The 26,057-nt window shown below is 47.9% G+C and overlaps 1 protein-coding gene across 5 annotated transcripts in view; it reads right to left on the reverse strand.

The window, feature by feature from the left end:
- The window catches only part of NTRK3 (neurotrophic receptor tyrosine kinase 3), a 409,774-nt gene that overhangs the window by 290,052 nt on the left and 93,665 nt on the right, over positions 1–26,057 (reverse strand). For all 5 annotated transcript variants that reach the window (XM_061158653.1, XM_061158655.1, XM_061158654.1 and 2 more), the window contains exon 5: positions 1,862–1,930. In XM_061158653.1, the coding sequence (XP_061014636.1) occupies positions 1,862–1,930 (69 nt within the window). The remainder of the gene's footprint in view (positions 1–1,861; positions 1,931–26,057) is intronic.

The following is a 26,057-nucleotide window of genomic DNA, read 5'->3' on the forward strand; positions in this document are numbered from 1 at the left end:
TGCTTGGCACAGAGCCTGCAACAAAGTAAGATCTCAGAAATCAGCATTAGTGGTGATCAAAGCAGTCATGTTCATTTACCTTTAACTTCTTGTCTACCTACAAAGATGGGAATGAACACAAGTGCATCAGGTGGACCAATCTGATGCTGAGATGTCTCTGTGACACTGTCCAGTTTCTCTGTGCTTTACAAACTAATAAGTATATATTTGGGCTTCCCAGGTGGCACTAGTGGTAAAGAACCTGCCTGGCGACGCAGAAGACACAGGAGACGCGGGTTCAATTCCTGGATTGGGAAGATCCCCTGAAGGAGGGCATTGCCACCCACTCCATTATTCCCGCCTGGAGAATCCCATGGACAGAGGAGCCTGGTGGACTACAGTCCATAGGGTAGCAGAGTCAGACACAACTGAATCGATTTAGCATGAACACATGTGAGTATATATTTACCTTTTTTTCAAGCTCAGGAAGAAGTTTTTATTGATGTACATGTGGAGGGTAGCCATATATGACCTGATATATGGTAGCCATGTATGAACGCTGATCACTACAGCTATTATGCTTGTAGCAGAGGAGAAGGCTAGTGGGAAGGGCAAAGTCCTAAGGTAGGAAAGCGGTCTTATCCTAAACCCTCCAACACTGTCAAAGAGACCCTCTCTGCCCTTCCCATCCCTGGAATGGCCTCTTTCACCATCACGTAGACACCTAGTAGAGGATGAGTAGGGTATATACTGGACTGTCATGGCAATGTACATATTCTCCCTCCTGACCAACTGGGTCAGAAAAGGTTATGACTCATCCTTGAACTCAGGTCTTAACCAGCTGGAGGGAGAACAAGTTGAAAGGCCAACAGCACGGGCAGGGATCCAAGGTCATTCATTGCCTCTTGGTAAAGGATAGGAAAGCAATCTGTATTCAGTGAATTTGGATTGGAGTCACCAAGTAGAAGAGGAGACACGTGAGCAGTGTCTCTGGAACCCTGAGTCCCTAATTCCATCCATGTCTCAGTTCCTTTGCAATTTATTCCTTGATTTGTTCTCTCAACATAATATGCTGTCCTTCATGCACAGAGCTGACCCTGATGACTCACACAACAACATGAGTTATTTTCTCCAGCAGTGGTCACAAGTTTTCACTCATCCATCCAATATGTGTTTGTGAAAAATGGCTAGCTGGGGTAGGAGCACACTGATCAGTCTCGGAATGCAGCAAGGCTAAACTTAGGTCCACAGGCGGAGTGAATAAATATATGGGCTTTGTCCCTCCAGGATGCCCATACTCAAGCCAAATAGGCTGAGAGAAGATCATGAGAAGTGGAAAAGACATGCAATCTGAAATTAAAGGCTTGTGTTCAAGTCTTAGTTCTGCCAGTCCCTAGCAAGGTGATCTTGACTATGTCTCACATGCCTTTCTGGAGCTAAAACACCCTCATCTTAAAGGGTGGAGATACCATTTTTATGGGAAGCATAATAATACCTACCTTGATTGACACTAGTGATGATAAATCAGAGGTCATATAAACGAAAGCACACCTAATAATCTATTTATATATTACAAATGTTGTTTATTATAAACTAACTCTCTTTATTATTACAAATTCAATACTGTTATTAACTAATTACTAACAGGTCACAAAACTACATCCTGCTAAGAGATGAGATTCCTATCTTCTGAAATGTACTATGCCCAGAAAGAGCACCAGAAATCAAGGAATGGGGTGACTCCCTCTCACTGAACATGGTACACCCATGTCATCCACCCTAAAAACCTCTTCAGGTGTATATATGCCCCAGCTTCCAGTGGCTTCACCCGATCTCTGACCACCACTCCACCAATTTGGACAGTTTTCGAAACTGAACTTACAATTCCCGAAGACTCAGCGTCTGGAAGAGCTGCCACGAGAGCGTGGTGAGCCGGTTACTTGACAGGTTTCTGCAAGATGGACAAATAAAGAAAATCAGAGGACGATCTGGAATAAGTCTTGCACTGTGTAGTAAGCATGGTCATCTCATGAGAGCCTGGCTCATCTCATGAGAACAACATCTCATGTTGTTCTTCTCCTTTGTTCCATTCGGCTAACAGCACATCTGCCAGTAGTCAAGGCTACAGATCATGTCTGGAGAAGATGCTGAGACCTTTTAAAGAAAAGGCTTTACAGATCAAATGAAATAAATAAATTAATAAAATTTTCTTGATCATTCTCTGCTATCCCCTCACCACAATAAAATTTCACCTTTTTAAGCCCACCCTCTTTCAGGAGGACAGAGAATCCTCAGGGTAGAGCGTATACAAACCAGCAAGTATTTTTTTTAATGAAGTACAGTTGATTTACAATGTTGAATTAATTTCTGCTGTACAGTGAAGTGATTGTTACAGAAAAATACATTCTTTTTCATATTATTTTCCATTGTGGTTTATATAGGTAACTGAATATAATTCCCTGTGCTACATAGTAGGACCTATTGCTTATCCATTTTACATACAGTAGTTTGTATCTGCTAATCCCAAACTCTTAATTTATCCCTCCTCCCTTTTTTTTATCACTGAGGCATAGTTGACTTACCAAAAGAGCTGCACATATTTATATGTTTGATGAGTTTAAGATAATATAGATATACATATGAAATGATCGCCATAAACAATGCCATAAACTTAATTGGCACCTCTAAAAGTTTCTCCCCTCCCTTTTCTTTGATAATAATATTTAATAGAACACGTGCCCTTTCCCGAAGTTGTAAGTGTACAATATTGTATTGTTAACTATGCCCTGCTGCTGCTGCTGCTGCTAAGTCGCTTCAGTCGTGTCCGACTCTGTGCGATCCCACAGATGGCAGCCCACCAGGCTCCCCCGTCCCTGGGATTCTCCAGGCAAGAACACTGGAGTGGGTAACTATGCCCTACCCTGTACTATAGATACCTGGGACTTCTTCACCCTGCATAAGTAAGGCTATTGTTACCAACAAACATTCTTAACATTCACACAAGTCAAAAAAACTCCACACCTATAATTCCTTCAAGCCAGTCCCTCCCCCAGCAACCCTGCCCATCGATGATCAAGACATCAGCCTTTTGGTTCACACTTCTGTTCTCCTCCTAATGGCTATTTAATTGTTCTCATTAGGATGTACAGGGGAAAGGAGCAGTCATTAGTCTTCTGAATAAAAGAAGAAACACACCCACGGTTATTACTTTGCCAGGCTCAACAAACAACTTTTGATGTGATCACAGTCCTTCAAGACAGCAGCTGGAGACAGTTAGAGTCAAAGTGGTACCCCAGGAACTGTGGACTCATCTAGTGATGAGAAAGGAGAGCAGTAAAGACTGCACTTAGGTAAATACCTATCCACACGCACAAGCACGTGCATATCTATGTCTATCAAACATGTTGGTAACAAATGCAAACACAGACTCCTGTTTATACACATATGCATAGACTTACAAGTGCACCTATATTTAAAGGACTTCTATAACAAATATTTGTTCACAGCCAAATATAGGCTCCACTAAGGAACGAGGGGGTGGACAACAGATAAGGTCTCTTGGGAACATATGTTCAAGTTACAAATGAATAAGCAAGAGAACTGCAGCTTGTGCTGAGTAGAATAAAGGGTCTAAGCAAAGTGGGGCAAAAAACTGATGGGGAAGAGAGACGGGGCTATGTTAGAAGTGTGTAAGACCTTACTGCTCATCCATTTTAGATACAGCAGCTTGTATCTGCTAGTCCAAAACTTCTAATTTATCCCTCCCTTTTTTTTTTTAACTATTAAGGTATAGTTGACTTACCAAAAAATTTTGTCCATGTTATATATATATATATGTGTCTTGATGAGTTTAAGATAATATATATCTATGAAATAATCACCATAAACAAGCATTCTGAACATTCCACAAGTCAAAGGCTTCCATAAAGGCCCTCTGAGAGGGGACACTGGAGCTGAGACAAGAGGAGTGAGACTGAGCCAAGTGCCAGGGAAGGTGTGTCCCAGGCAGTGGGAACATCAGGTGTGAGGCCCTGAGAGGGATAAGGGGGCCAGAAAGGAGGCCATGAGAAAGGAAGTAGGAGAAGTGTGGTCTAGGATAAACAGGAGGGAGACTTCCCCGGCAGTCCAGCGGTTAAAACGCTGCACTTCCAAGGCAGGGGTTGCTGGTTTGATCCCTTGTCAGTCAGGCAACTAAGATCCCCATGCCATTTGGTCAAAAAATTTTAAAAATAGAAATAGAATAAGCACCCAGAAGGGGCCATGCCACACCCACCTTTTGGGCCAAAGTAAGGCATCTGGATTTTACTGTAAAGAACAATGGGAGAGCACCAAACGGTGTTAAGTAGGGACATGGCATAATCTAACTAGCATCTTTAAAAACAGGAACCCAAGACTGGAAGCCATCAAAGCAGTTAGGAGATGCTGCCATATTCCAGGCAAGAAGAGAGCGCAGAGATGATTAAGCTGAAGAATTCAAGCTAGGTGGTGAGGGGGAGCTGCCAGAATCCCTGTGGGGTTGGATCAGGCCCGGAGGGAGACTTGAATGCCCAGGAGAGTGGTGCTGTCATTTAACGAGCCCAAGGCTGCAGAAGGGTCCCAGCTGGAGAGTGGTGTGGAGATCAAGACCTTCCCCCTGCAGACACTAAGTCTGAGATGCCTGTTTGATGTCCACAGAGAGGCATGAGACAGCCTGTTGGATGTGTGGGTCTGAAGCCCATAGGAGAAGCTCATCCTGGGTGAGGTCACAGAGGGTAACCATGGCTTATCGGAGGAGCAGATATTCAAAGCCAAGGACAAGCTACAGAACAGGGCTTCCCCCTCGCATGTGAGGCATCTGGTGACTTGGGCTTCTCTGGGGGTAAAGAATCTGCCTGCAGTGCAGGAGACCTGGGTTGGATCCCTGGCTCAGGAATATCCCCTGGAGAAGGAAATGGCAACCCACTCCAGTATTCTTCCCTGGAGAAGGCAGAGGAGACTGGTGGGCTACAGTCCATGGGGTCACAAAGAGGCAGACACGACTGAGCAGCTAACACTATCTTGGTGACGGCCCATGACTGTGTGGGGGAGGAAGACCCCATTCTTGGGGTGTAAGGGACCGGGGACCAAGGGAAGGTCTCCAGGGAGGTATACCCCAAACTTACTGTCACACTCTCTCCCCCACCCCCAGCACTCTCTCCTTGGCCCTCTTTAGGAGGGCCCCTTATATCCCCACACTGTCACTAACTTCCTCTCTGCAGGGCTGTGGAATGCTGGCGTGAATAACAACACAGCCTCTCACCAAAAGCCTATAAACCTCCTTTTAATGACTGAGTAATATTCCATCATGTATATGTAGCACATCTTTACCCATTCATCTGCCATTGAATACTTAGGTTGCTTCCATGCCTTAGCTGTTGTAATAGTGCCCCAATACAGTACCCCAATAAAAAAAAAAGCCTATAAACCTTAACCCGTCCGCATGCTCAGCTTCACAAGACCCCTAACAATGGCAAATCTTTTTCCTACAATCCAGCTCATTCCCCCAGTGAATTGGAAGGAAAGGGGGACAGAAGAACTGCATGGCAACCATGTAAGGACACCCAGGCGCCCAGCTCCCAGCAGAGCATCTCCTGCTCGGAAGGGAGGAGTAGGTGATCCGACATCTATGCCCATCAGAGTCATGACCTTACACCAGGGAGTGGACCTGAAGCTGAAGCTCGGGGTCAAGAATAACAGGATTGGGTACCACCCTACATATCTCCATTACCATCAGCTGCTCTGATGTCTCCATAAAGGTGAGTTTATGCACCAGCATCTTGTTGCCAGTTTATGCACAACAGCACCAGTGGCAGTAGAAGTCAGACAATGCCCAGGGGCCTGGAGCTCTCTCCCCGACTCCAGCGCAGCCTGGAACAGTCCCTGGTTCTAAAGCTGAGCAGCGGCTGCCGTGAGGGGCAGCAGCCGGGAACCCCAGGTTCACTGCGCCCTGGGAAACACGCCCCACCCCCGCCCCACAGGAAGGAGGTGGCGGGGACCCAGCAGCAGTCCAGGTAAAGTGGGGACCCTCGCCCGTCTCTGAGGGAGGAACAGCCAGGAGTTCTTGGGGGGCCCGAGGCAGGGAGCAGGCTGCCAGCACTGTCCTTTCACAAAGGTCAAGTTTTGCTACATTAGGCAGAAATGTCAAGAGAAAATTGGATTCTGAAAGAAAGAAAATAACAGGCATTCTGGGCAAATAAAGAATAAGAAATGGCATTATCTCCTTATTACAAGTTAGAGGGGGGAAGGGTGGGGGAGATCGGGTACAGGGGAGGTGGGCTCCCACTCTCCCAGGGGTGTCCCCTCTGTAGCTCCCCCCCAGGCCTCCCCCACCCACCAAGCCCCACCTGGAGGAGAAAGAGCCCCTTGCATTCCTTCAGTTCTTTGGCCAAATGGAACGGCCATGGCAGGACTCAAGGGCTCTGTCCATGACTGCCCTCTCCCCTTCCTCCTCCTCGATGGTCCACAAGCCACCTTCACCTTCTGGGGTCCAGATCCTCTTCCTCTCTGCCCTCCTCCTACCTCCCCACATCATCTCCATGACCAAAATCTGCATTCACCAAGGGCTTCCTCATTACCAGCTACTCTGCTACTCAGGGCTTCCGCACTGACTCAGTGGTAAAGAACCCACCTGCCAATGCAGGAGACTGGGTTTTATCCCCAGGTTGGGAAGATCCCAGAGAAGGAAATGCCAGCCCACTCCAGTATTCTTGCCTGGAAAACCCCACGGACAGAGGAGCCTGGTGGGCTATAGTCCATGGGGTCGCAGAAGAATTAGACACAGCTTAGCAACAAAATAACAATGACAACAACTCGGTTACTCACTTTTGCTTTCATGATTTCATTTAATATTTTACAGCAACTGTACCAGGCAGGTATTGCTATGATCTGCATGCAATAGATGAGGAAACTGGGGTTCAGAGGCTGCCAATCAAAGTTGAACAGCTCTGAGCAGTCTTAACGTAAAGACTCCGGCAACAGGCAACAGAACGACATACCTAGGAACATTTGCAACCAACACACAGACTTGTAAATGCCCAGGTCCACATACACACAGCACAGTGCACGTCCCCAGAGAGAAAAACACGGTGCTGCACAAGTCCCGGGGGGAGAGCCGTGTACACAACCTAGGCAACCGTACGCAGCGGCCTGCCAGAGACACACAATAGAAGCATCCAGCCCAGAGGCAAGCAAGCACACAAAGCACAAGTATATTCACCCCCAACAAGGCCAGCAGGGCGCGCCTCTGGCCATCCTGCCCTCGGAGGCATCTATAAGTGCTCGTGGCGCTGGGCAGATTGGAAAGATGAGGCAAAGAGTTTTAACTGACTTACCACCCACTTAACCACCCACTGCCCCTGCTTTTCCTTCTAGCTGATGCCTCGCCTGTATTCACCTGTCATCAGTTATTGATGGGCCGGTTACCCCACTCATCAGACAAAGGTTTAATTAAGAACCATCCTGCCTCTGAGCTGCATAGCAGCCCCCGAGCCTCCTCCCTCACAGATCCATTATCACCTGTCTCTGACTTTTGCTCGAGTCCATGGCCAGTTTCCAAGTCACCTGACCACTGGAATTAATTTGGTGAGCAAGATATTACGAGATGATGCATCAAACACTTTCCCAAAATCAAGCTCTATGACCTTGCCCCGTGTCCCTCATCTGAGACTACCAAACAAAGCCATTAATTTTATCCTGCACTATAGCTGCTCTCACAGCCCCGGCTCTGGGGCCCAGAGCAACGAATGCGATGAGGCAGCTCCTGGGCGCTCAGGAAACAAGGCCCAGATGCACGGACGGCCAGATCCGACCCTGAGGAGGAGACGGGCTGAGGAGGCCCCTCCAGCACCAGCCCCGTGGTGAACAGAGGGAACCTTAGGAGGGTAAGCAGTTCCCTGACCCTCATAAAGGGGGCGCCCAACCGCAGCAGGATGGAGCCCCAAGATTCGGGAGGATGTCACCCTCTACCCTGGGAACCCTACCATCCAACAGAAGGGTCACTCAACACGGACCCCAAAATGTAGAGAAGGACACAGCTAGGGAAGGAGGGGGCGCTAACTGGGAGACTGGGATTGACAATATGTGCACTGTGGGTGCACAGGGGCATGACTGAGTGATTAAACTGAACTGACCACTGCTCAGCCGCTTCAGTCACGTCCAGCTCTTTCGCAACCCCATGGACTACAGTCTGCCAGGCTCCTCTGTCGATGGAATTCTCCAGGCAAGAATACTGGAGTGGGTTGCCATTTCCTTCTCCAGGGGATCAGCCCGATCCAGGGATGGAACCCAAGTGTCCTGTATTGGCAGGCAGGTTCTTTACCATTAGCGCCACCTGGCAAGCCCCACATATGCACTACCATAAGTAAAACAGATAGCTGGCGGGAAGCGGCTGTATAACACAGGGGCCTCAGCCCAGTGCTCTGTGACAGCCTGGAGGGGTGGGATGGGGGTGGGAGGGAGGTGATATGTGTATACTTATGGCTGATTCACAAGTGGTGCTAGTGGTAAAGAGCCCTCCTGCCAAAGGAGACTTAAGAGATGCGGGTTCTTTCCCTAGGTCAGGAAGATCCCCCAGAGGAGGGCACGGCAACCCACTCCAGTATCCTTGCCTGGAGAATCCCATGGACAGAGGAGCCTGGTGGGCTACAGTCCACAGGGTCGCAAAGAGTCGGACACAACTGAAGCAGCTTAGCAAACACGTGGCTGATCCATGTTGTTGTACATCAGAAACTAACAAGCATTGTAAAGCAATGTTCCTCTGGTTTGAAAAAAAAAAAAAAAGATGGACTCTGCAGTGAAAAGAAGCCAACCAGGTGAATAGGTCTGTTCCCCAAACACCCCGAGACAACTGGGGGGCTGACAGTGAGAAGGAGACATTAATTCCCACCCACAAAGCGATGCTGAAGAGGGAAGTCTCAGTGGACTTCCCAGTTTAAGGGTGCGGCTGACTTTGGAAGTGCCTCCTGGCCTACCAGCGGATACATTTTTCACAGTCTGCATTAAACCCTGGGTGCTCCTCCCCCAACCCAATTGATTTTCCTTTTTCTTGACTTATTGTACTAGCTAAGGTTTTCAGTGTGATGTTGAGTAGGAGAAGTAAGACAGCTTATTTTCCTTGTTACTAAACCTAGAAGAAAACCATCCAGTGTTTCATCATTGAATATGATGTTATGGACTCACTTTGCTAGGTTTCTCATACTTCATCTGTCTACAACCTCATTTTTTTGAAATTTGGGAATGTAATGTATGGCAGTAGATACTAAAGTAAATACTGTTTTTTTCATTTTTGAAAAAAAAGTAATTAAAGCTAAAGGAGGCCATTGACATGAACCCTAATCCAACATGGTTGGTGTCCTTATAAGAAGAGATTAGGACACAGACATGCACGGAGGCAGATGATGAGAAGACACCAGGAGAAAAACTCAGCATCTACAAGCTGAGGCAAGAGGCCTCAGAGGAGAGGAACCCTGCTGACACCTTAATCTTGGACTTCCAGCCTCCAGAACTGTGAAGAAGTCATCATTTCTGCTGTTGAAGCCACCCAGTCTGCAGCGTTTGTTATGGCAGCCCTAGCAGACGAGCACACCTATCCTCAGCCCCTCTTTTGCCCCCAAGGTCCTGACAGCAGAGTTGGCTGCCCAGCTGTGATCTCTGAAAGCGTCCAAGTCTTGATTTTCAGTCCCTCCCTCTCTGTGCCTGTTTCATCACCCCAGGAAACCAGCTTCCCAATCAGGGTCAGCCACGAAGATGCAATCTGGGGCCTGTCTGCTTGGTCAGCTCCTGCCCCGGGCATATGCTAGTCTCCTCTTGCAAAAGATGGTTACAAGAGAGCAGAGAGACCCAGGAGTGTCCTCAGATGGCATCCCAATTGTGAATGCCGCAGTCACCGACTTTTCCTAGAGGATTCACCCTGCTGCTCGCAGAAAGCATTATTCTAAGAATTGTACAAAGCTCCAAGATTTTGGCCACCTGATGCAAAGAGCTAACTCATTGGAAAAGACCCTGATGCTGGGAAAGTTTGAGGGCAGAAGGAGAAGAGAGTGACAGAGAATGAGACAGTTGGATGGCATCATCGACTTAATGGACATGATTTTGAGCCAACTCTGGGAGATAGTGAAGGACAGGGAAGCCAGGCGTGCTGCAGTCCATGGGGTTGCAAAGAGTCAGAAACGACTGAGTGACTGAACAACGAGCTCAAAGCATCAGGCGTGGCCACCCAGAGAATAAAAAAGGGCTACCCTCTTCTACTCTCATAAGCTCTGGGGGGCTGTGGCTTGAAAACATCATCACGATGTACTTCTGACTTCCTCCATCCACGAATGCAGCTTGTGAAAGAGACAGTTCTTCCTTCCTGAAGACCCCACACCCCTGATCTGTCTCTGCCTTTCTAACTTTTTCCATGAAAGAATTATCTCTGTAGTCTTGTTGAAGACAGTCAACTCCCTCATCTTCTAGGCCACACCAAGATTCATTTGAAATCCCTGATGGATGTGGAGGAAAAGTCCAAGAAAGTCCGCTGCAGCACCAACCCTACAGCGAGTTTGCTAAAAAGGAACAGACCACAGAGAAGGAGGAGGCTGGCAGAACCAGGGAGCTTCTCCCAGAACCAGGGAACTTCTCGCAGAACCAGGGAGCTTCTCACAGGACCAGGGAGCTTACACTTCATGATCTTGAACATGGGACTTTGCACACACCAGTCCCACACCAGAGATGCCTGCTGCCCACTGTGGGGCACAGTGAGGGTGGCTGCCCTCAGCCTCCTTGAAGGAAGGAAGCTCCGAGCCATCTCATCACTAAGGCTGCTGCCGACCCCCGAGGGGTCCCCCTTGAGCCAACCCCCTAAAATCCAGCCCCTGTGACAAGGAAGCAGATGCTGCCACCCAGTGTTCCTCTTGAAGGCCAAGGAGTATTTTCTATGTCGTTGATATATTTGCTTTTCCCTCAATTAAATTGCTGTAAAAGGGGGGTGTGGGTTAAAGTCATTTGAGCCATTTTTATTCAGCTAAATTACACTGGATGGCTCATTTAATGAACTTTAATGAAGCCAAAATGCTTTCTCTAATCAAATCTCAAGTGACATGACTGGTGTCTTGACCTGAGATCAGGAGACTGGAGGCAGCTTGTCCACAAGGCCTGGGGCTGAGCTAAACCCTGGGTTTCCCAGAGAACATTCCTGGGAAGCCAAGGTCTTCTGTATGCTAATATGTATTACAAAGCCAAAAACTTCATGTTGTTTGAAAAATGTGACACTAAATGAAATTAAACAGGCTTATTTACTGCAGAACTTCTCAGAACTTTTACCGAGTTAAGGATCTGACCCACTGAGTCTCTCAAACTTGCTCTTGTTCTTGTTTAGTTGCTCCATCATGTCCAACTCTTGGCAGTCCCATGGACTGTGGCCCATCAGGCTCCTCTGTCCATGGGATTCTCCAGGCAAGAATACTGCAGTGGGTTGCCATTTCCTTCTCCAGGGGATCTTCCCAACCCAGGGATTGAACCCAGGTGTCCTGCATTGGCAGGTGGATTCTCTACCACTGAGCCACCTGGGAAGCCCCTCTGAAACTCACTGGATCCCAGAACCTTCTTCATGAAATGTCAGGCAAAAATGATCACTGCACAAAATATACTTAGAGCTGGGGTCCCCAAACTCCAGGGTCTAATACCTAATGATCTGAGGCAGAGTTGAAGCAATAATCATAGAAATAAAGTGCACAATAAATGTAATGGGCTTGAATCACCCTGAAACCATCCCCCTCAACCTCCGGTCTGTGGGAGAAACTGTCTTCCACGAAACCCTTCTCTGGTGCCAAAAAGACTAGGGACTGCTGATGAGAGAAATGATGGTCATAATAAGAAGTATATGCCTGGTCCTTACCCACAGTTCCTGACACAGAGCTCCCAAAACCCTTGGAATTTCTTTAAGGATAGATAAACAGGAGCATCTTTTTTTATAAGACTCAGTCTCCTGTCCCCAGTTCCTGAAATTGCTTCAGAGAGTGAAGTGACTTTAGAAATCCCCTACAGATGTGCATCTGGTTGTCAGGGGAATCAGCTATGAATAGAGGGCTGGAACTTTTAGTCCCACCCCTGATCTCCAGTGAGGGGAGAGGAAATCAATCACCAATGGTCAATGATGTAATGAAGTCCCCATAAAACCCCAGAAGGATAGGATTTGGGGTTGGTAAACCAGAATATATCTATGTGTCACCGTGTCAAGCTACAAACTCCATGGGGACAGAGGTTCCCTTGTTTAGGACTTTGTTCTTTGTGTGTCTTTATCCAGCTGTTGATTTTTTTAAAAAAATAGTTATTTATTTGGCTGCACCAGATCTTAGTTGTGGCAGGCAGGATCATTAGTTGAGGCATGTGAACTTAGTTGTAGTATATGGGCTCTAGTTCCCTGACCAAGGATTGAACCCAGCTCCCCTGCACTGGAAGTGTGAAGTCGTAGCCACTAGACCACCAGGGAAGTCCCCATCTGGCTGTTGGCTTGTATCCTTTAATGTCCTTTGCAATACACTACTGATCTAGAGAGTAAAGAGTTTCTTGAGTTCTGGGAGCCGCACTAGCAAATTGATCAACCCCAAGGAGTGGGTCATGGAACCTCTGATTTCTAGCCAGTTGCTCAGAAACCCAGGTGACAACCTGGACTTGCAATTACCATCTGCAGTGGAGGGTGGTCTGGTGGGACCGAGCCCTTAATCTGTGTAGTCTGATGCTATTTCGGGGTAGATGATGTCAGAATTGAGTTGAATTGTGAGACCCCCAGCTGGTGACCCAGAATTGCTTGATGGCGGGGAAAATCACATGTTAGAATTGGATGCAGATTCATTAATCATTGAGTGCCAAGGTCAGCAAGCTATGGCCTGTGGGCCAGCACTCTGCTTTTGTAAATAAAGTTTTATTATAAGACAGCATGTCCATTTATTTGCACATTGTGGCTTCCTCTGGTATCTCAAATGGTAAAGAACCCATCTGCAATGCAGGAGACCCAGGTTCCATCCTTGGGTTGGGAAGATCCCCTGGAGAAGAGAATGGCTACCCACTCCAGTATTCTTGCCTAGAGAATCCCATAAGACTGGTGGGCTACAATCCATGGGGGTACAAAGAGTTGGACACAACTGAGGAAGTAAGCATGCGTGTGCTATGTCTATGGTCCAGGTGGGATAAAGATCTTCCAAGATGTCCATGGCCTCAACCGCGGGATCTGTAAATACATCGGCTTCTAGGGCAAAAACGACTTTGCAGATGTGATTAACAGTATGAATTGAGATGAGGAAATTACCTTTAATTATCCTGTGGCCCCAGAGTAACCACAGAGGTCCTTAAAGGTGGAAGAGGGGGGCAGAGAGGTCAAGAGGGATGAGACACGGAAGAAAGCACAGAGGGATGTAATGGGGGGAGGGGGTCAAAAGCCAAGACATGCACACGACCTCAAGCAGCTGGAAGATGCAGTGAAATGGATTCGCCCCGAGAGGCCCCAGAAGGGAACCTGGCCTTGGCAACACTTTGAATTTAGCCCAGGGAGACCCGTGTGGGATCTGTAACCCAGAGTGTAAGAAAATCACTTTGTCTTTACACCAAGTCCACAGCAACTTGTTACACCAGCAGAAGAAAACAAACGCAGGTCTGCACTAGAGCGGCAGGGTTGAGCTGCTGTGACAGAGACCGAAGGCCCTCAAAGTCGAAAATATTAGGATGTGTTCCCCGGTGGCTCAGACAGTAAAGAATCCGTCTGCAGTGCAGGAGACTCAGCTTCGATCCTTGTGTCAGGAAGCTCCCCTGGAGGAGGAAACAGCAACCCACTCCAGTATTCTTGCCTGAGGAATCCCATGGACAGAGGAGCCCGGTGGGCTACAGTCCATCGGTCACAAAGAGTTGGTCATGACTTAGTGATGAAACAACAACAAAACCCCAGAAAAGGCCTTAAAGCCAGTTTCGTCCCTTCACTTGGCTGCTTCATATCGGACCTCGAGTGTCACCAAGACTATTCTGGGGGATTTACTCCCTGGGAGTTTCTTTTCAGACAAATTAACAAAAAGCTAATTGCCTTGAAGTATGTGAGCAGTCACTGGAGCCCTGGGCAGGCACAGCCTAGCGGCCACAGCCTGGCAGGTGTGGGCGTTTCCAGCAGTGACCTGCTCAGGGGCAGAGCAGGCTGGCCTGGCTGGGGAGCACCACCACCCCAAGAGAGGCTCCAGTCCACGAGGGATGATGTGGTGCTGGGGCCCAAAACATCACACCCACTCTTTACTCCAGAGCTGTCGTGGCAGGAGAAAAACAAAGATGCAGAGAACATCTGTGAGAAAACCTAGAAACAGAGATCATAGTCTGCCCTCTGCATCCTCAGGCTCCACATCCATGAATTCAACCAACCATGGATGGAATTCACGGCTGGTTGAATCAGTGGATGCAGAACTCGCTCATACCGAGGGCAGACGGTGCTATGCTGTTTCACATAAAGGAGCTGAGCATCCTCGGAGTTTGGAATATGGCCAGAGTCTGGGAACCAATCCCCTAGATGATACTGAGGGATGACTACTGTAGAGACTAAGAGTGAAGCAGGGACTGTTGAGGGAAGAGGGAGCTAGAGGTGAGTCTGGTACAGGCTCTGCCTGGGCATCTACAGGAGATGCTGTCAGGACCAGGGAAACCTGAGTCCAAGGGAGGCAGCTGGGGAGGGAGACAGGCAGGGGCAGGAAGGCCATGCTGCTCTTCAAGATGCAGAAAGCACTTTCCTGCTAATTACCTGGTAGCCAGGCCAGTCACCTGTCCTCATTCCGAGATCTACTCGTGGGATTTAACGGAAATGTATGAGAGTCCCTTGGACAGCAAGGAAATCAAACCAGTCAATCCTAAAGGAAATCAAACCTGAATATTCACTGGAAGGACTGATGCTGAAGCTGAAGCTCCAATACTTATGACACCTGATACAAAGAGCTGACTCACTGGAAAAGACCCTGATGTTGGGAAGTACTGAGGGCAGGAGGAGAAGATGGTGACAAAGGATGCAATGGTTGAATCACATCATTGGCTCAATGGACACGACTTTGAGCAAACTCTGGGAGGCAGTGAGGGACAAGGAAGCCTGGTGTGCTGCAATTCATGGGATCACAAAGAGTCAGACACGAGTTAGCGGTTGAACAACAACATGGCTCTCTTAAAATTGTGAGCAGAAAGTTGCTTTGGGCCTTTTTATACAGAAATAGGATTAGGCTGACATGGCATCTCAACCCTCCTTCAAGACGAGCGCTTGAAGAAACACAGGCCAGGTGTGGATTTGAGGAAAGCATCTGCAGAGAGGTTTTCCAGCTCTGGGTATCAGCATCACCCGGAGGCTTGTAAACCAGACAGCCAGGCTCCACCTCCCTCCAGAGATTCTGACTCAGGCCAAAAATTTGCATTTCCAGGCAGCTCCCAAGGGATGCTGATGTTGTTGGTTTGGGAAGTTTACTTCAAGAACCACTGATCTAGTGAAGTTTTGCTTCCCCAGTGAGTTTACTTTACATGTATGCTCAGTCAGTCAGTCGTGTCTGACTCTTTGGGACCCCATGGACTTTAGCCCGCCAGGATCCTCTGCCCATGGGATTTCTCGGGGAAGAATACTGGAGTGGGTTGTCATTTCCTCTTCCAGGGGATCTTTCCAACACAAGAATCGAACTCATGTCTCTGGCATCTCCTGCTCTGGCAGGTGGATCCTTTACCACTGAGCCACCTGGGAGTACCTATCAAATCCTACTGTCTGGAAAGGCTGGACGATCAAACATATATAAGAAAATAAGGATGCAAAGAGACACTCTGTCAGGAGCTAAGCAATTCCTATAAAGGCTCCTAGGAACAAATGTCATTGTTCATAGCTAGGAAGGAGACTTAGCCATCCCCACCTGCAATTTGGTGGAGGATCGCCAATGGGGAGATGCCACTGAGAAGCCTGGAGAGGGGCTGTCATCACACTGGAAATTGATGGAAATGAACAAATTGGATCAAAGTGCCTCCTGAATTTGCAGGATGAATCTGTCTGCTTCCCCTACCCCCACCCCTGGCCCCTCTCCTTAGCAGGATTTCTAAGCATGGGACCCAGGTTTACCACCTGGAGATTGTTTTAGGGAAACTCCCATGGGGACTCCCTCCAGTAAGGAAGGCTTTTGGAACTCCATGTCTGGAGACCCTGGAGGATGAAGGAAAAAGTGAGAGTCAGTGAAGGAGGTCCAAGAAATGGACCTGCGGAAAGGAAGCAGAGAAAGAACAAGGGGATAGAAATACAGCCTCCAAACCAACGAGTGTGATCCCAGGCTGGGACTGGGGAGCATGGCGAGTGGAAGGGTCCCCAGGGTGAGGGCGGGGAGGGTGGTGCTGGGCTGGGAGAGGCAGGAGGCAGACAGGCGCGTGGCAACAGTGGGCCAGAGCCACAGTCTGGGAGAAACGATTGTGCCTGTGGCTCTGTGCCTAAGGCCACACTCCTGGCTGCCTGAGGAGTGGTCCTCTGGAGGAGCTTGGAGATTTTCTAGGAGCTTGGAGCACCGTGTCATCGATTAGGGACAAATGGCTAACTGAGACCACTCTCTGGAGTGGCCAGGGCGGAACAGAGGTGACTTTGCTGACAATGGCCTGCGGGCTTTGGGCTTCTCTGAACCAGAGCAGCTCAGATTCCCTCCCCCTCCCTGTTCCTCCCCTTCCCGGACCACAGACTGCGGAAATAAGGAGCTGAAGATGCTGCCTGCCCAGCATCTTGCAGAGCCCAGAGGACAAATACATGCCTCTGGTACTCAGGGCCTTTTCCTCTGGCCAGGAGACTCAGTCACAAAAAACATCTGAGGAACTGGGTAACAGATCAGCTTCTAAGATGGAGTTTGCACAGGCAGCTGCCACTGCAGGGAGCCCCCCAGTCAGCCGTGTGATGGAGACCCTCATCACGTCCCAACTGCACCACTCTGCAAAGCCACATCCTGTCAGGCAGGCAGAGATTTTCCAAGTGTGGTCCCCAGACCAGCAGCATGAGCATCAGTGTGGACTTGCAAATGCACATTCTCAGGACCGCCACCCCAAAGCTGCTGAGGCGGGTACTCACAGGGTTGTATCAAGCACTCCAGGTGATACTGACTCAGGCTTAAGTGTGAGAACTGCTGGCTTACTGGTAAATAGCCCAGACTCTGGAGTCAGACCATCGGGCTAGATGCTGGGTGGCTCTGGCCCTCCCGAATTGGATGATCCTTCCTGAAAAAGTTACTGAACCTCTCTGGGTCTCAGTCCGTGCATTCAAACCACAGAAGTCAAAAGCAGAAGGCTTAAAGAGCAACTTGGAGGATCAAGATGAATTAGTGCATGTGCCCCAAAACAAGTTCTTGGCTCATAGTAGGGACTCGATGCCTGGCTGGGGTCATTGAGGTATTGCAGGTGGTAGTAATGATAGGAGCTCACACGCCCAGTGGTCCTCACTCTGGGCTGGCGCTGTTTAAAGATTGTGCATATAATAGCCCAATCACACACTGTAACAACCCTCTAAGACTTCCCTGGCAGCTCAGGGGTAAAGAATCTGCCTGCCAATGCAGGAGATGTGGGTTTGATCCCTGAGTCAGGAAGATCCCCTGGAGAAGGAAATGACAACCCACTCCAGTATTCTTGCCTGGAGAATCCCATGGACAGAGGAGCCTGGCGAGCTATGTCCAAGGGGTCACAAAGAGTCAGACACGCCTGAGCAACTAAACACACACATTATGAACCAGCAACACTTGTGACTAAGAATTCTAAATAAGATTCTCCAGCAACGACCCAAGTCGCCTCTCCCAGACGCTCTGAAGCACCAGCATCCTAGCACACAGCATAGAAGGCCTCTAGAAGTTTCTGTCTTTGCTCAGCCACTTTCTAGCTATATAATTCTTGGTTGGCTCCCTTTACCACCATGAATACTGGAGTGGGTAGCCAGTCCCTACTCCAGGGGATCTTCCCAATTCAGGGATGGAACCCAGGAACAAAATTTCTACCACATTAGAAAGTGGGAATTAAATAATACACACGAACATAGTGCCCGGCACAGGCACTCAATGGAAATGAGCTATTATTACTCATAGAGATTCAAAAAGAAAAAAGCTGATGACACAACAACTGTGAACAAAGTGGGGGGTCCACCAGGGGAGGGGGGATGCAGGGTGCGGCCCACACTCTATTTCCCAAATTCTTGGAAGAAAAGAGGCACGTGGAGGGAACCATCACCACAGAAGCAGCAAAACAAGAAAACTCGCACCCGACAACGTGCTCAGCAGACGCTGCTAAATGGTTTCCAATTAATTAACTGATTACATGATAGAACAGAAGGGGATTCGAAAGAGCGCTGTTGACCTTTAAGAATAATTAATATCATCAGGATAGCAAACCCATCCAAGGAAAATAATGAGGAACATTTTCATATTACATTCAAAAGCTCTGGATGGGGAAGCAGATGGGCCTTATCGAAGCAATACCCCGGCTCCCTCCCCCTGCACTGGCTTCCTGTCTTCTCATTACCTCCCACCCAGGCTCTTCCCCTGGATCCGGAGACTTCCAGGTGGCCCAGGGAGACCTGTGAGCCTCCCGCCTCTGCACACAACAGTGGCTGCCCCGGTCCAGTCTTGTAGCCACTCTATTTGCCCATTGACAACGGCAGAGGAAGGACTGCAGGGTGAAAAACCTATCCCACATCACCAGATAGGAGGCGGGCAGGGGTGGGGGATGCTCAACCACCCCTTCACAGTCAAACTGAGGATCTGGAAGTCTCTCCCCCTACTGAGTGCACCTCAGGGTCACCCCCAGCAAGCCTCCTGCCTCCTGTCACACACTGTAATTCCCCCATCGCAGACCTGATGGATTAGATGATACTCTATTTTTTTTTTCAATTGGAGGATAATTGCTTTACAATGTTGCATTGGTCTCTGGCATACAAGGTGTATCAGTTGTAACTATATACACAGTTACCACCACAGAGTACCGAGCTGAGCTCCCAGCAGCTTCCCACTAGCTGTCTATTTTACACATGGTGGTGAATAGTGAATATATGTCAATGCTACTTTCTCAGTTCGTTCCACCCTCTCCTTCCCTTATTATGTCCACAGGGCTGTTATACAGAGTTCAGTAAGCCAGAAAGAAAAAACAAATATTGTGTATTAATGCATATATATAGAATCTAGAAAAATGGCACTGATAAGCCTATCTGCAGGCAAGGGATGGAGACATAGTTATAGAGGGGACTTGTAGATGATCTAGCTGTGAGGTCAGAGACACACTGTCTTAGTCACAATTCTATTCCCAGCATCTGGAATAAACTCTCTGCCCTGGGCAGGCTTCCTTGACATCTGGCTCCTCTCAGAGGTACACGCCTCATCACCCTCCATGACTCCCTAAAATGTCCCTCCTCTAAGCAGCCTTCCTAACCACCATCTCCACATGTGCATGGAGAAAGCATTGTCTGGAGATGGTGGTCACAAAGAGTTGGACACGACTGAGCAACTTTCACTTTCACTACATAGCATCATATAATGTGCCTATCAACACTCTGGCTCACTTTTAGACAGCAGGCATCCTTAGAGCCAAAACATTGCTTTCCTGTCTCTTTGTATCCCTGATACAAGCAGAATACCTCGTATACACCTGGTAGGTGCTTGGTAAATATCTATTGAATGAACTCAAGGATAAGTGAACGTAATTTGGTCGAAAGAAGGCAAATCCACAAAACATTCCCTTTTCCTTATATATCTGCAAGAATACAAGATTAATTCATTCACTAAGCACTGACGACAGGTGACCACACACCAAGGTGTACCAGACAGTGCCAGTTTACACCTGTGGTCCCGGAATCACATCCCATTACTTCCCCCGCTGCTCTCAGAAGCATCCCAGTTTGGACAATAATTGTAATGAATTCTTACTCTGTGTCACGCCCTCTTCTAGGTGTTGCTTTACAGCCCAGAACAAAAAATCTGAGCAAATTCTCTAAACAAAATGAGCTTTAGTCTCATCGCAGCTTTTACTCCATTGAAAGGTAAACCCCACCCCTCCGTCATTCGACACATGCTGATCTGGTACCTAGTCTCTGCCAGGCGAGGCTAGGCACTGGAGCGTGGAGTGAACAAGACACGTTCCCCCACCCCTTCATTGATAACATTTCCAGATGAACTGGGGGAAAGGGACCTGTCTGACAAGGTTTGCTTTTGGCTCAGAATTTGAATTTTTCTGCATTGTCTTAAACCTCTCCTGGCCCCACAGGGCTGTGAGATGCAGTCAGCCTGGCCACAGTGTCCACATCTATGCATGTCAGCTGGCCCATGGTGGGTGCCCTTGTATAAAATATCTTGTTTTTTCTAATCCTTAGAAAGGGCAAGTTACTTTATTTTCAAGAAAGTCCAGAGCTGCAAATGTTAGAGACTCAAGAGAACAATCGTCAGAACCCCATGACCCTGAGGACACCTGGCCCCAATCTTGATGCCTCTTCTCATTCCCCAGTTTATCCGTCTTTGCACAGACCTCTCCCATCCCTCCTTATTTTAAATCATTTCAGAGTTCAGGATCTACAATTATCTCTATTTCCAAAGCTCATGTGGTTTTTCCTTCCACTAAAATTCTCCAGGTCACCACTCTCTCTCCTCCTTGGTTTCAGAAGTGCTGGCCTCCTCTCTCACCTTGCTAGACTGCCTCTTACAGCCGCATCCTCTCTGCTGAGCTACAGCCATAGGAAGAGGCCAGCCGCCCCCATCCAGCCACCCCACCCCCATCTTGGTCTCATTTCCAGCATCAGCTGAAAACATCTCTTTTCTCCTTTTAATTATACTTCTCCAACTCACTTGCTCGCTCTGTTATTGGCCTCATGACTCAGGGCTTTAATTTATTCACCAAACAATGTCATTACACCACTGTTTTCTGTAATTTATACCATGCATGGTCTTTTGGTCTCTATTGTCCAATTCTGCAAAATGTTTGAGAGAAGCAGGGCTTGTTCCTATTCACCATGTACTCCCTCCTACGGAGAACTGACAGAGTCCATGGGGACTTACGGAAGGAAGAGATGAAATGAGAACTCTTACACTGAATTCCTGGAACCCAGAATCTACCATCCCTCCGCTTGGTTCCATGTAGAGTGGAACGGCCTCCAAGAGGCTGTTTCTTCATCTTCTTCCAGGCTGCATGAGGCTGGAATCTAAGCTGGAAGGGAGGGCATTTGCCTACAGAGATAAGGCACTTTTTTTTAAATTGGAGTATAGTTGCTTTACAATGCTGTGTTACTTTCTGCTGTACAGCAAAGTGAATCAGCGGTATGTATACATACACTCCTCCCCTTTGAGCCTCCCTCCCACCCCCCCACACCCTCATCCCACACCTCTGGGTCCCCACAGAGCACCGAGCTGAGCTCCCAGTGCGATCCAGCAGTTTCCTGCTAGCTGTCTGTTTCACACACGGAGTGTACATATACCAGCGCTACCCTCCCCGTTCGTCCCACCCTCCCCTTCCCCTGCCTGTGTCCACGTGCCCGTTTTCCATGTCTGTGCCTCTATTCCTGACCTGGATCTAAACTGAGACTTAGAGAAATGAGAGAGAGAAGAACAGAGGGAAAGAGCACTCGTGCCTGAGTCTGGCAAAGGCTGGCGCATCCAGGGGTGACCGTCCACACCAGAATTTGTGAATCATGTTTCTGCTCGCAGCTCTTTTCACAGAGTGGAAGACATAGTTAGCACTTTGATCACCATTACTGTTAGTTAAATAAAAGCACACAAGTAAATTTCACTGAATGGTCTGAATTTCACAAATCTTGCATTAAACAGGGTGCCAAATCAACTGATTCTTTTTAATTCTGGCACAACTATAGCTGACCTCAGCTTAATTTAAACCATGAGCTTTGAAGACAAATGCAAATAATTAATTAACTTGCTAATCACTTTTCCCCACTATGGGAATTTTTCCAGAATCATTAACAATAATCATGTGAATAAACGAAAGAAAATTGGGATACAGAAATAATTTCCTGAAAAAGAGAACTAATAGGTGACATTTATTGAGTGCTTGTTAGGAACTAATCACTAAAGATATTAGATATTAAAGATGTTAGTCCATTGAATCTTTCTCAAAACCTTTCATGGCCCACATTATTGCTATGATTCGCTATCATTTAAAAAACAAAACAAAACATGGCTTAGAGGTTAGGCAGCTAGTTCAAGGTCACAAAGCTGGTAATGTTAAAACAGCACCTGAATGATTATGTCTGATTCCAGAATTCCTGCCCTTAGCACACCACTATAGTGTGCACCTGTGTGTGGTGTGTGAGTGTGCACACACACACACACACACACACACATCAGCCAGAAGGTGTGACCTCCAGCTGGGACTTTGTGTCATGCCTTCAGATGAAAGCCTTCCAAGAACAAAAGCATATTGTCACGCAGGACAAAAACCCACTAGGACAAACCCCCATTGTCACATAGGACAAACCCGTAATTCAGCCAGCTCTGCTGTTTCTCCCTCAGTCTATATCCTCTGACTATTTCTCTGAGAAGGCACATGACACTTGTGCTTGCTCAGGGCCCCCGTTCAACAGAAACAGAACAGTCTTGGCCAAAGCGATGAACATAGCAAACCTGAACCACAGACCCTGGGAGCTCTGCCTTGAAAGAAAGAATCCCACTTCAACTTCCCATCTCCTTCCCAATTCTGTGGTCTTAGATGATGCCCTGGTTCAGGGTAACCCAGTCATAAATCACAAGTCCATCCCTCTGTATGGGGTCTGCTGGGGGAAAGGAGCCTAGACAAGCACACCTTTCTCACATCTCCTGCTCTGCTTACATCTGACCCAACTGGGCAGGCTGGCAAAGAGCAGGCCAGCTGTCCAGCACATGCGCTAGGCTCTTCCTGAGTGCCGCGTGGCACTTAAGGACACAGGTAAGTGGCTGTGATGATGCTAGAGAGAAGATACAGGGGGCATCAGACTGGGAGCTTCTCTCTGGAGAGCCCGAGAGGGTTCCTTCGGCTCTGGCCATGGTGCTGAATCTCCAGGGAGTGGGACATGGAGGCTGAGAACATGATAAGCAAAAACAGTGGTACTGAGAAGATACCAGTCTCCCTGCCAAGAAGAAACAATTTTCCGATGTTCTTTTGGGGGAAAGTTGGGATCCTGACCACCCTCAGATAGGTGAGTTGGCATTTGCACCATGATAGAACAACAAGAAAAAAGTGAGTTCTGAAGCAGACATTTATAGACATGAGTTCATATCTTTAGCTGTGTGACCTTGGACAAGATACATAACCTCTCTGAGCCACAGAGTTCTCATTTGCAAAATAGAAAGAATATTCCTTATTTGAGCAAGATTACTGTTGGAAGAGTGCCTGGAACAGAGCTTAGCACAATAAATGTTTCTTCTCTTTTTCTCTTGGCTTCATTCCCTGTTTGCTTGTAACTGTGCACACACCACACACACACTTCATGAGCTTTCTCCCTTTTCCTATATAATATTACTTATATGCTAAGTCGCTTCAGTCATGCGGACTCTTTGTGACCTTATGGACTGTAGCCCACCAGGCTCCTCTGTCCATGGTATTCTCCAGGCAAGAATACTGGAGTGAGCTGCCATTTCTTCTTGCAGGGGATCCTCCCTACCCAGGGATCAAACCTGAGTCTCTTACATCTCCTGCATTGGAAGTCAGGTTCTTTACCCCTAGTGCCACCTGGAAAGCCCATATAATATTGCTTATCTTTCTTCAAAGACAAATTTAAGACCCAGGTCCTTCTTCAGTCATTCTCGAGCATTCCCAGAATACAAGAATCTCTACCTGATATGGTCAACAGCAAACAGTAGATATTAGTATGTCGACATCTCTGGTCTAAGAAAGCTAATTTTATCTTCCCAAATAGATTGAACATTTCAACTATACCTGCAACAAGTTATGTCTTAGTATCTCCACTCTTTCCTCCTTCCTCGGGTTACAGTGTTGGTCACAGGGAGACATTTCTGAGCATCTGTTACCTGCATTTAACAAGGCTCTTCATGGTGTCACCCATACAATCATTTAATATAGATATCTACTGATACTCAAGATCTTTATTGACTCAACTGTAACAGCAATCATCGGTGAGAATTGAACCCACCAATATTTGAATGTTTTCAAACTACTTTGGAGTTAGTTTCTGGCAACAATCCAAATAGGGGTTTCCCTGCTGGCTCAGTGATAAAGAATCCACTGCAGACACAGGTTTGATCCCTGGATTGGGAAGATCCCCTGGAGGAGGAAATGACAACCCACTCCAGTATTCTTGCCTGGAGAATTCCATGGACTGTGGAGCCTGGTGGGCTACAGTCCACGGGGTCGCAAAGAGTCAGACACAACTAAGTGACTGAGCATGCATGCAATGATCCAGCCATCATATCACGGTTAAACCAGTGTTGGTATGTGTTTCCCATGTCGCAAGATAGTAAAATGAACAGCAAGGTGGTGATTGATCTATAGTCAGTCTCAAAGCAACATCAGGACCCAGAGGTCCAGAAGCCAGGTGAATCCCCTCCTGAGGGCCAGCGATGACTTACAAAACAGCAGGTGTAGCAGAAAAGACCAAGAACTTGGAGTCACATGCAGGTCCTGATCCATGCTTCACCGCTTCCAGCTCTGGGGCCTCGGGCAATTCACTCTCTCAGTTTGCTCAGCAGTAAAATGAGGATGATAGTAACCGCCACTTCACCTTAAGACTGCACATTAAATGAGATGGTACTTCTGAGAAGCAGTATATAAAGCACCATAGCCATGTTGGTTATGAGACCATCTTACTCAGGAATCAGGCATTAGTCATAAGAGGAGATGACAGTGGCAGCCCCTCTCTATGCCCACCTGCAGGGCCCCGGACAGACGCATCCCTCATTTCCCAGATGCCTGCATGCATGCACAGTCTCTAAGTCACGTCCAGCACTTTGTGACCCTATAGACTGCGGCCTACTGGGCTCCTACGTCCGTGGAAGCCCCACCGGAGTGGGCTGTAATTTCCTTTTCCAGAGGATCTTTCTGACCCAGGGATTGAACCTGCATCTCCTGCATTGCAGGTGGATTCTTAACCACTGAGCCAGCAGGGAAGCCCTTCACAGATGCTTAGGGAGACCTAAGAGGTGCTTAGCATGTTCTAGGTACACAATGAAAGTGTGGGTCCAGGTCAATAGAAATGTGTTTGTGTTTAGTCACTCAGTCATGTCCAACTCTTTGCGACCCCATGGACTGTAGCCCGCCTGGCTCCTCTGTCCATGGGGATTCTCCAGGCAAGAATACTGGAGTGGGTTGCCATGCCCTCCTCCAGGGAATCTTCCCAACCCAGGGATCGAACCCAGGTCTCCCACATTCCAGGCAGATTCTTTACCATCTGTGCCACCAGGGAAGTCCAAAAATTCTGGAGTGGGTAGCCTATCCCTTCTCCAGGGGATCTCCCTGACCCAGGAATTGAACCGGGGTCTCCTGCATTGCAGGTGGATTCTTTAACAACTGAGCTATCAGGGACACTCCCAATAGAAATAAGCTCCATCAAATTTTGGTGTGGTCCAAAGAAAAGACCTAATACATATAAGAACCTGCTATGAGTCAGGACTTTAAAAGCATTATCTCATCCGAGTCCCAAGACCAGCCTATGAGGGAGGTGATTTTATCGCCAGAGGAAGAATCAGCTCAGAGAGATTAGATGAACTTCACTGAAGTCTTGCAGCTGGTCAGCAGTCAAGCTGGGAATGGAGCCCAGTTCCAACTGGCTCCAATCCTCGGGTCCTCAACACAACATTACCCTCTTCTCAAGGCTTAACTGGAATGAGGGTGGTTAGTGGTCAAAAAAATCCTAGCACAACCAGCCCCGTGCCTCTGAAATCACCTACAAAAACAGGTTGATGATCTTTAAAAAGACAAATGTGGAGACTACCCTGGTGGTCCAGTGGTTAAGAATCTGTCTTGCAATGAAGGTGACTCAAGTTCAATCCCTGGTCTGGGAACTTAGATTCCCACATGCTACAGAGCAACTAAGCCCGTGTGCCACGACAAAAGGTCCTGAACGATGCGATGAAGATGCCATGTGCAGCCAAGAACTG

This window comes from Dama dama, chromosome 13 (genome assembly GCF_033118175.1).
Source record: "Dama dama isolate Ldn47 chromosome 13, ASM3311817v1, whole genome shotgun sequence".
NCBI classification, from domain to species: domain Eukaryota; kingdom Metazoa; phylum Chordata; class Mammalia; order Artiodactyla; family Cervidae; genus Dama; species Dama dama.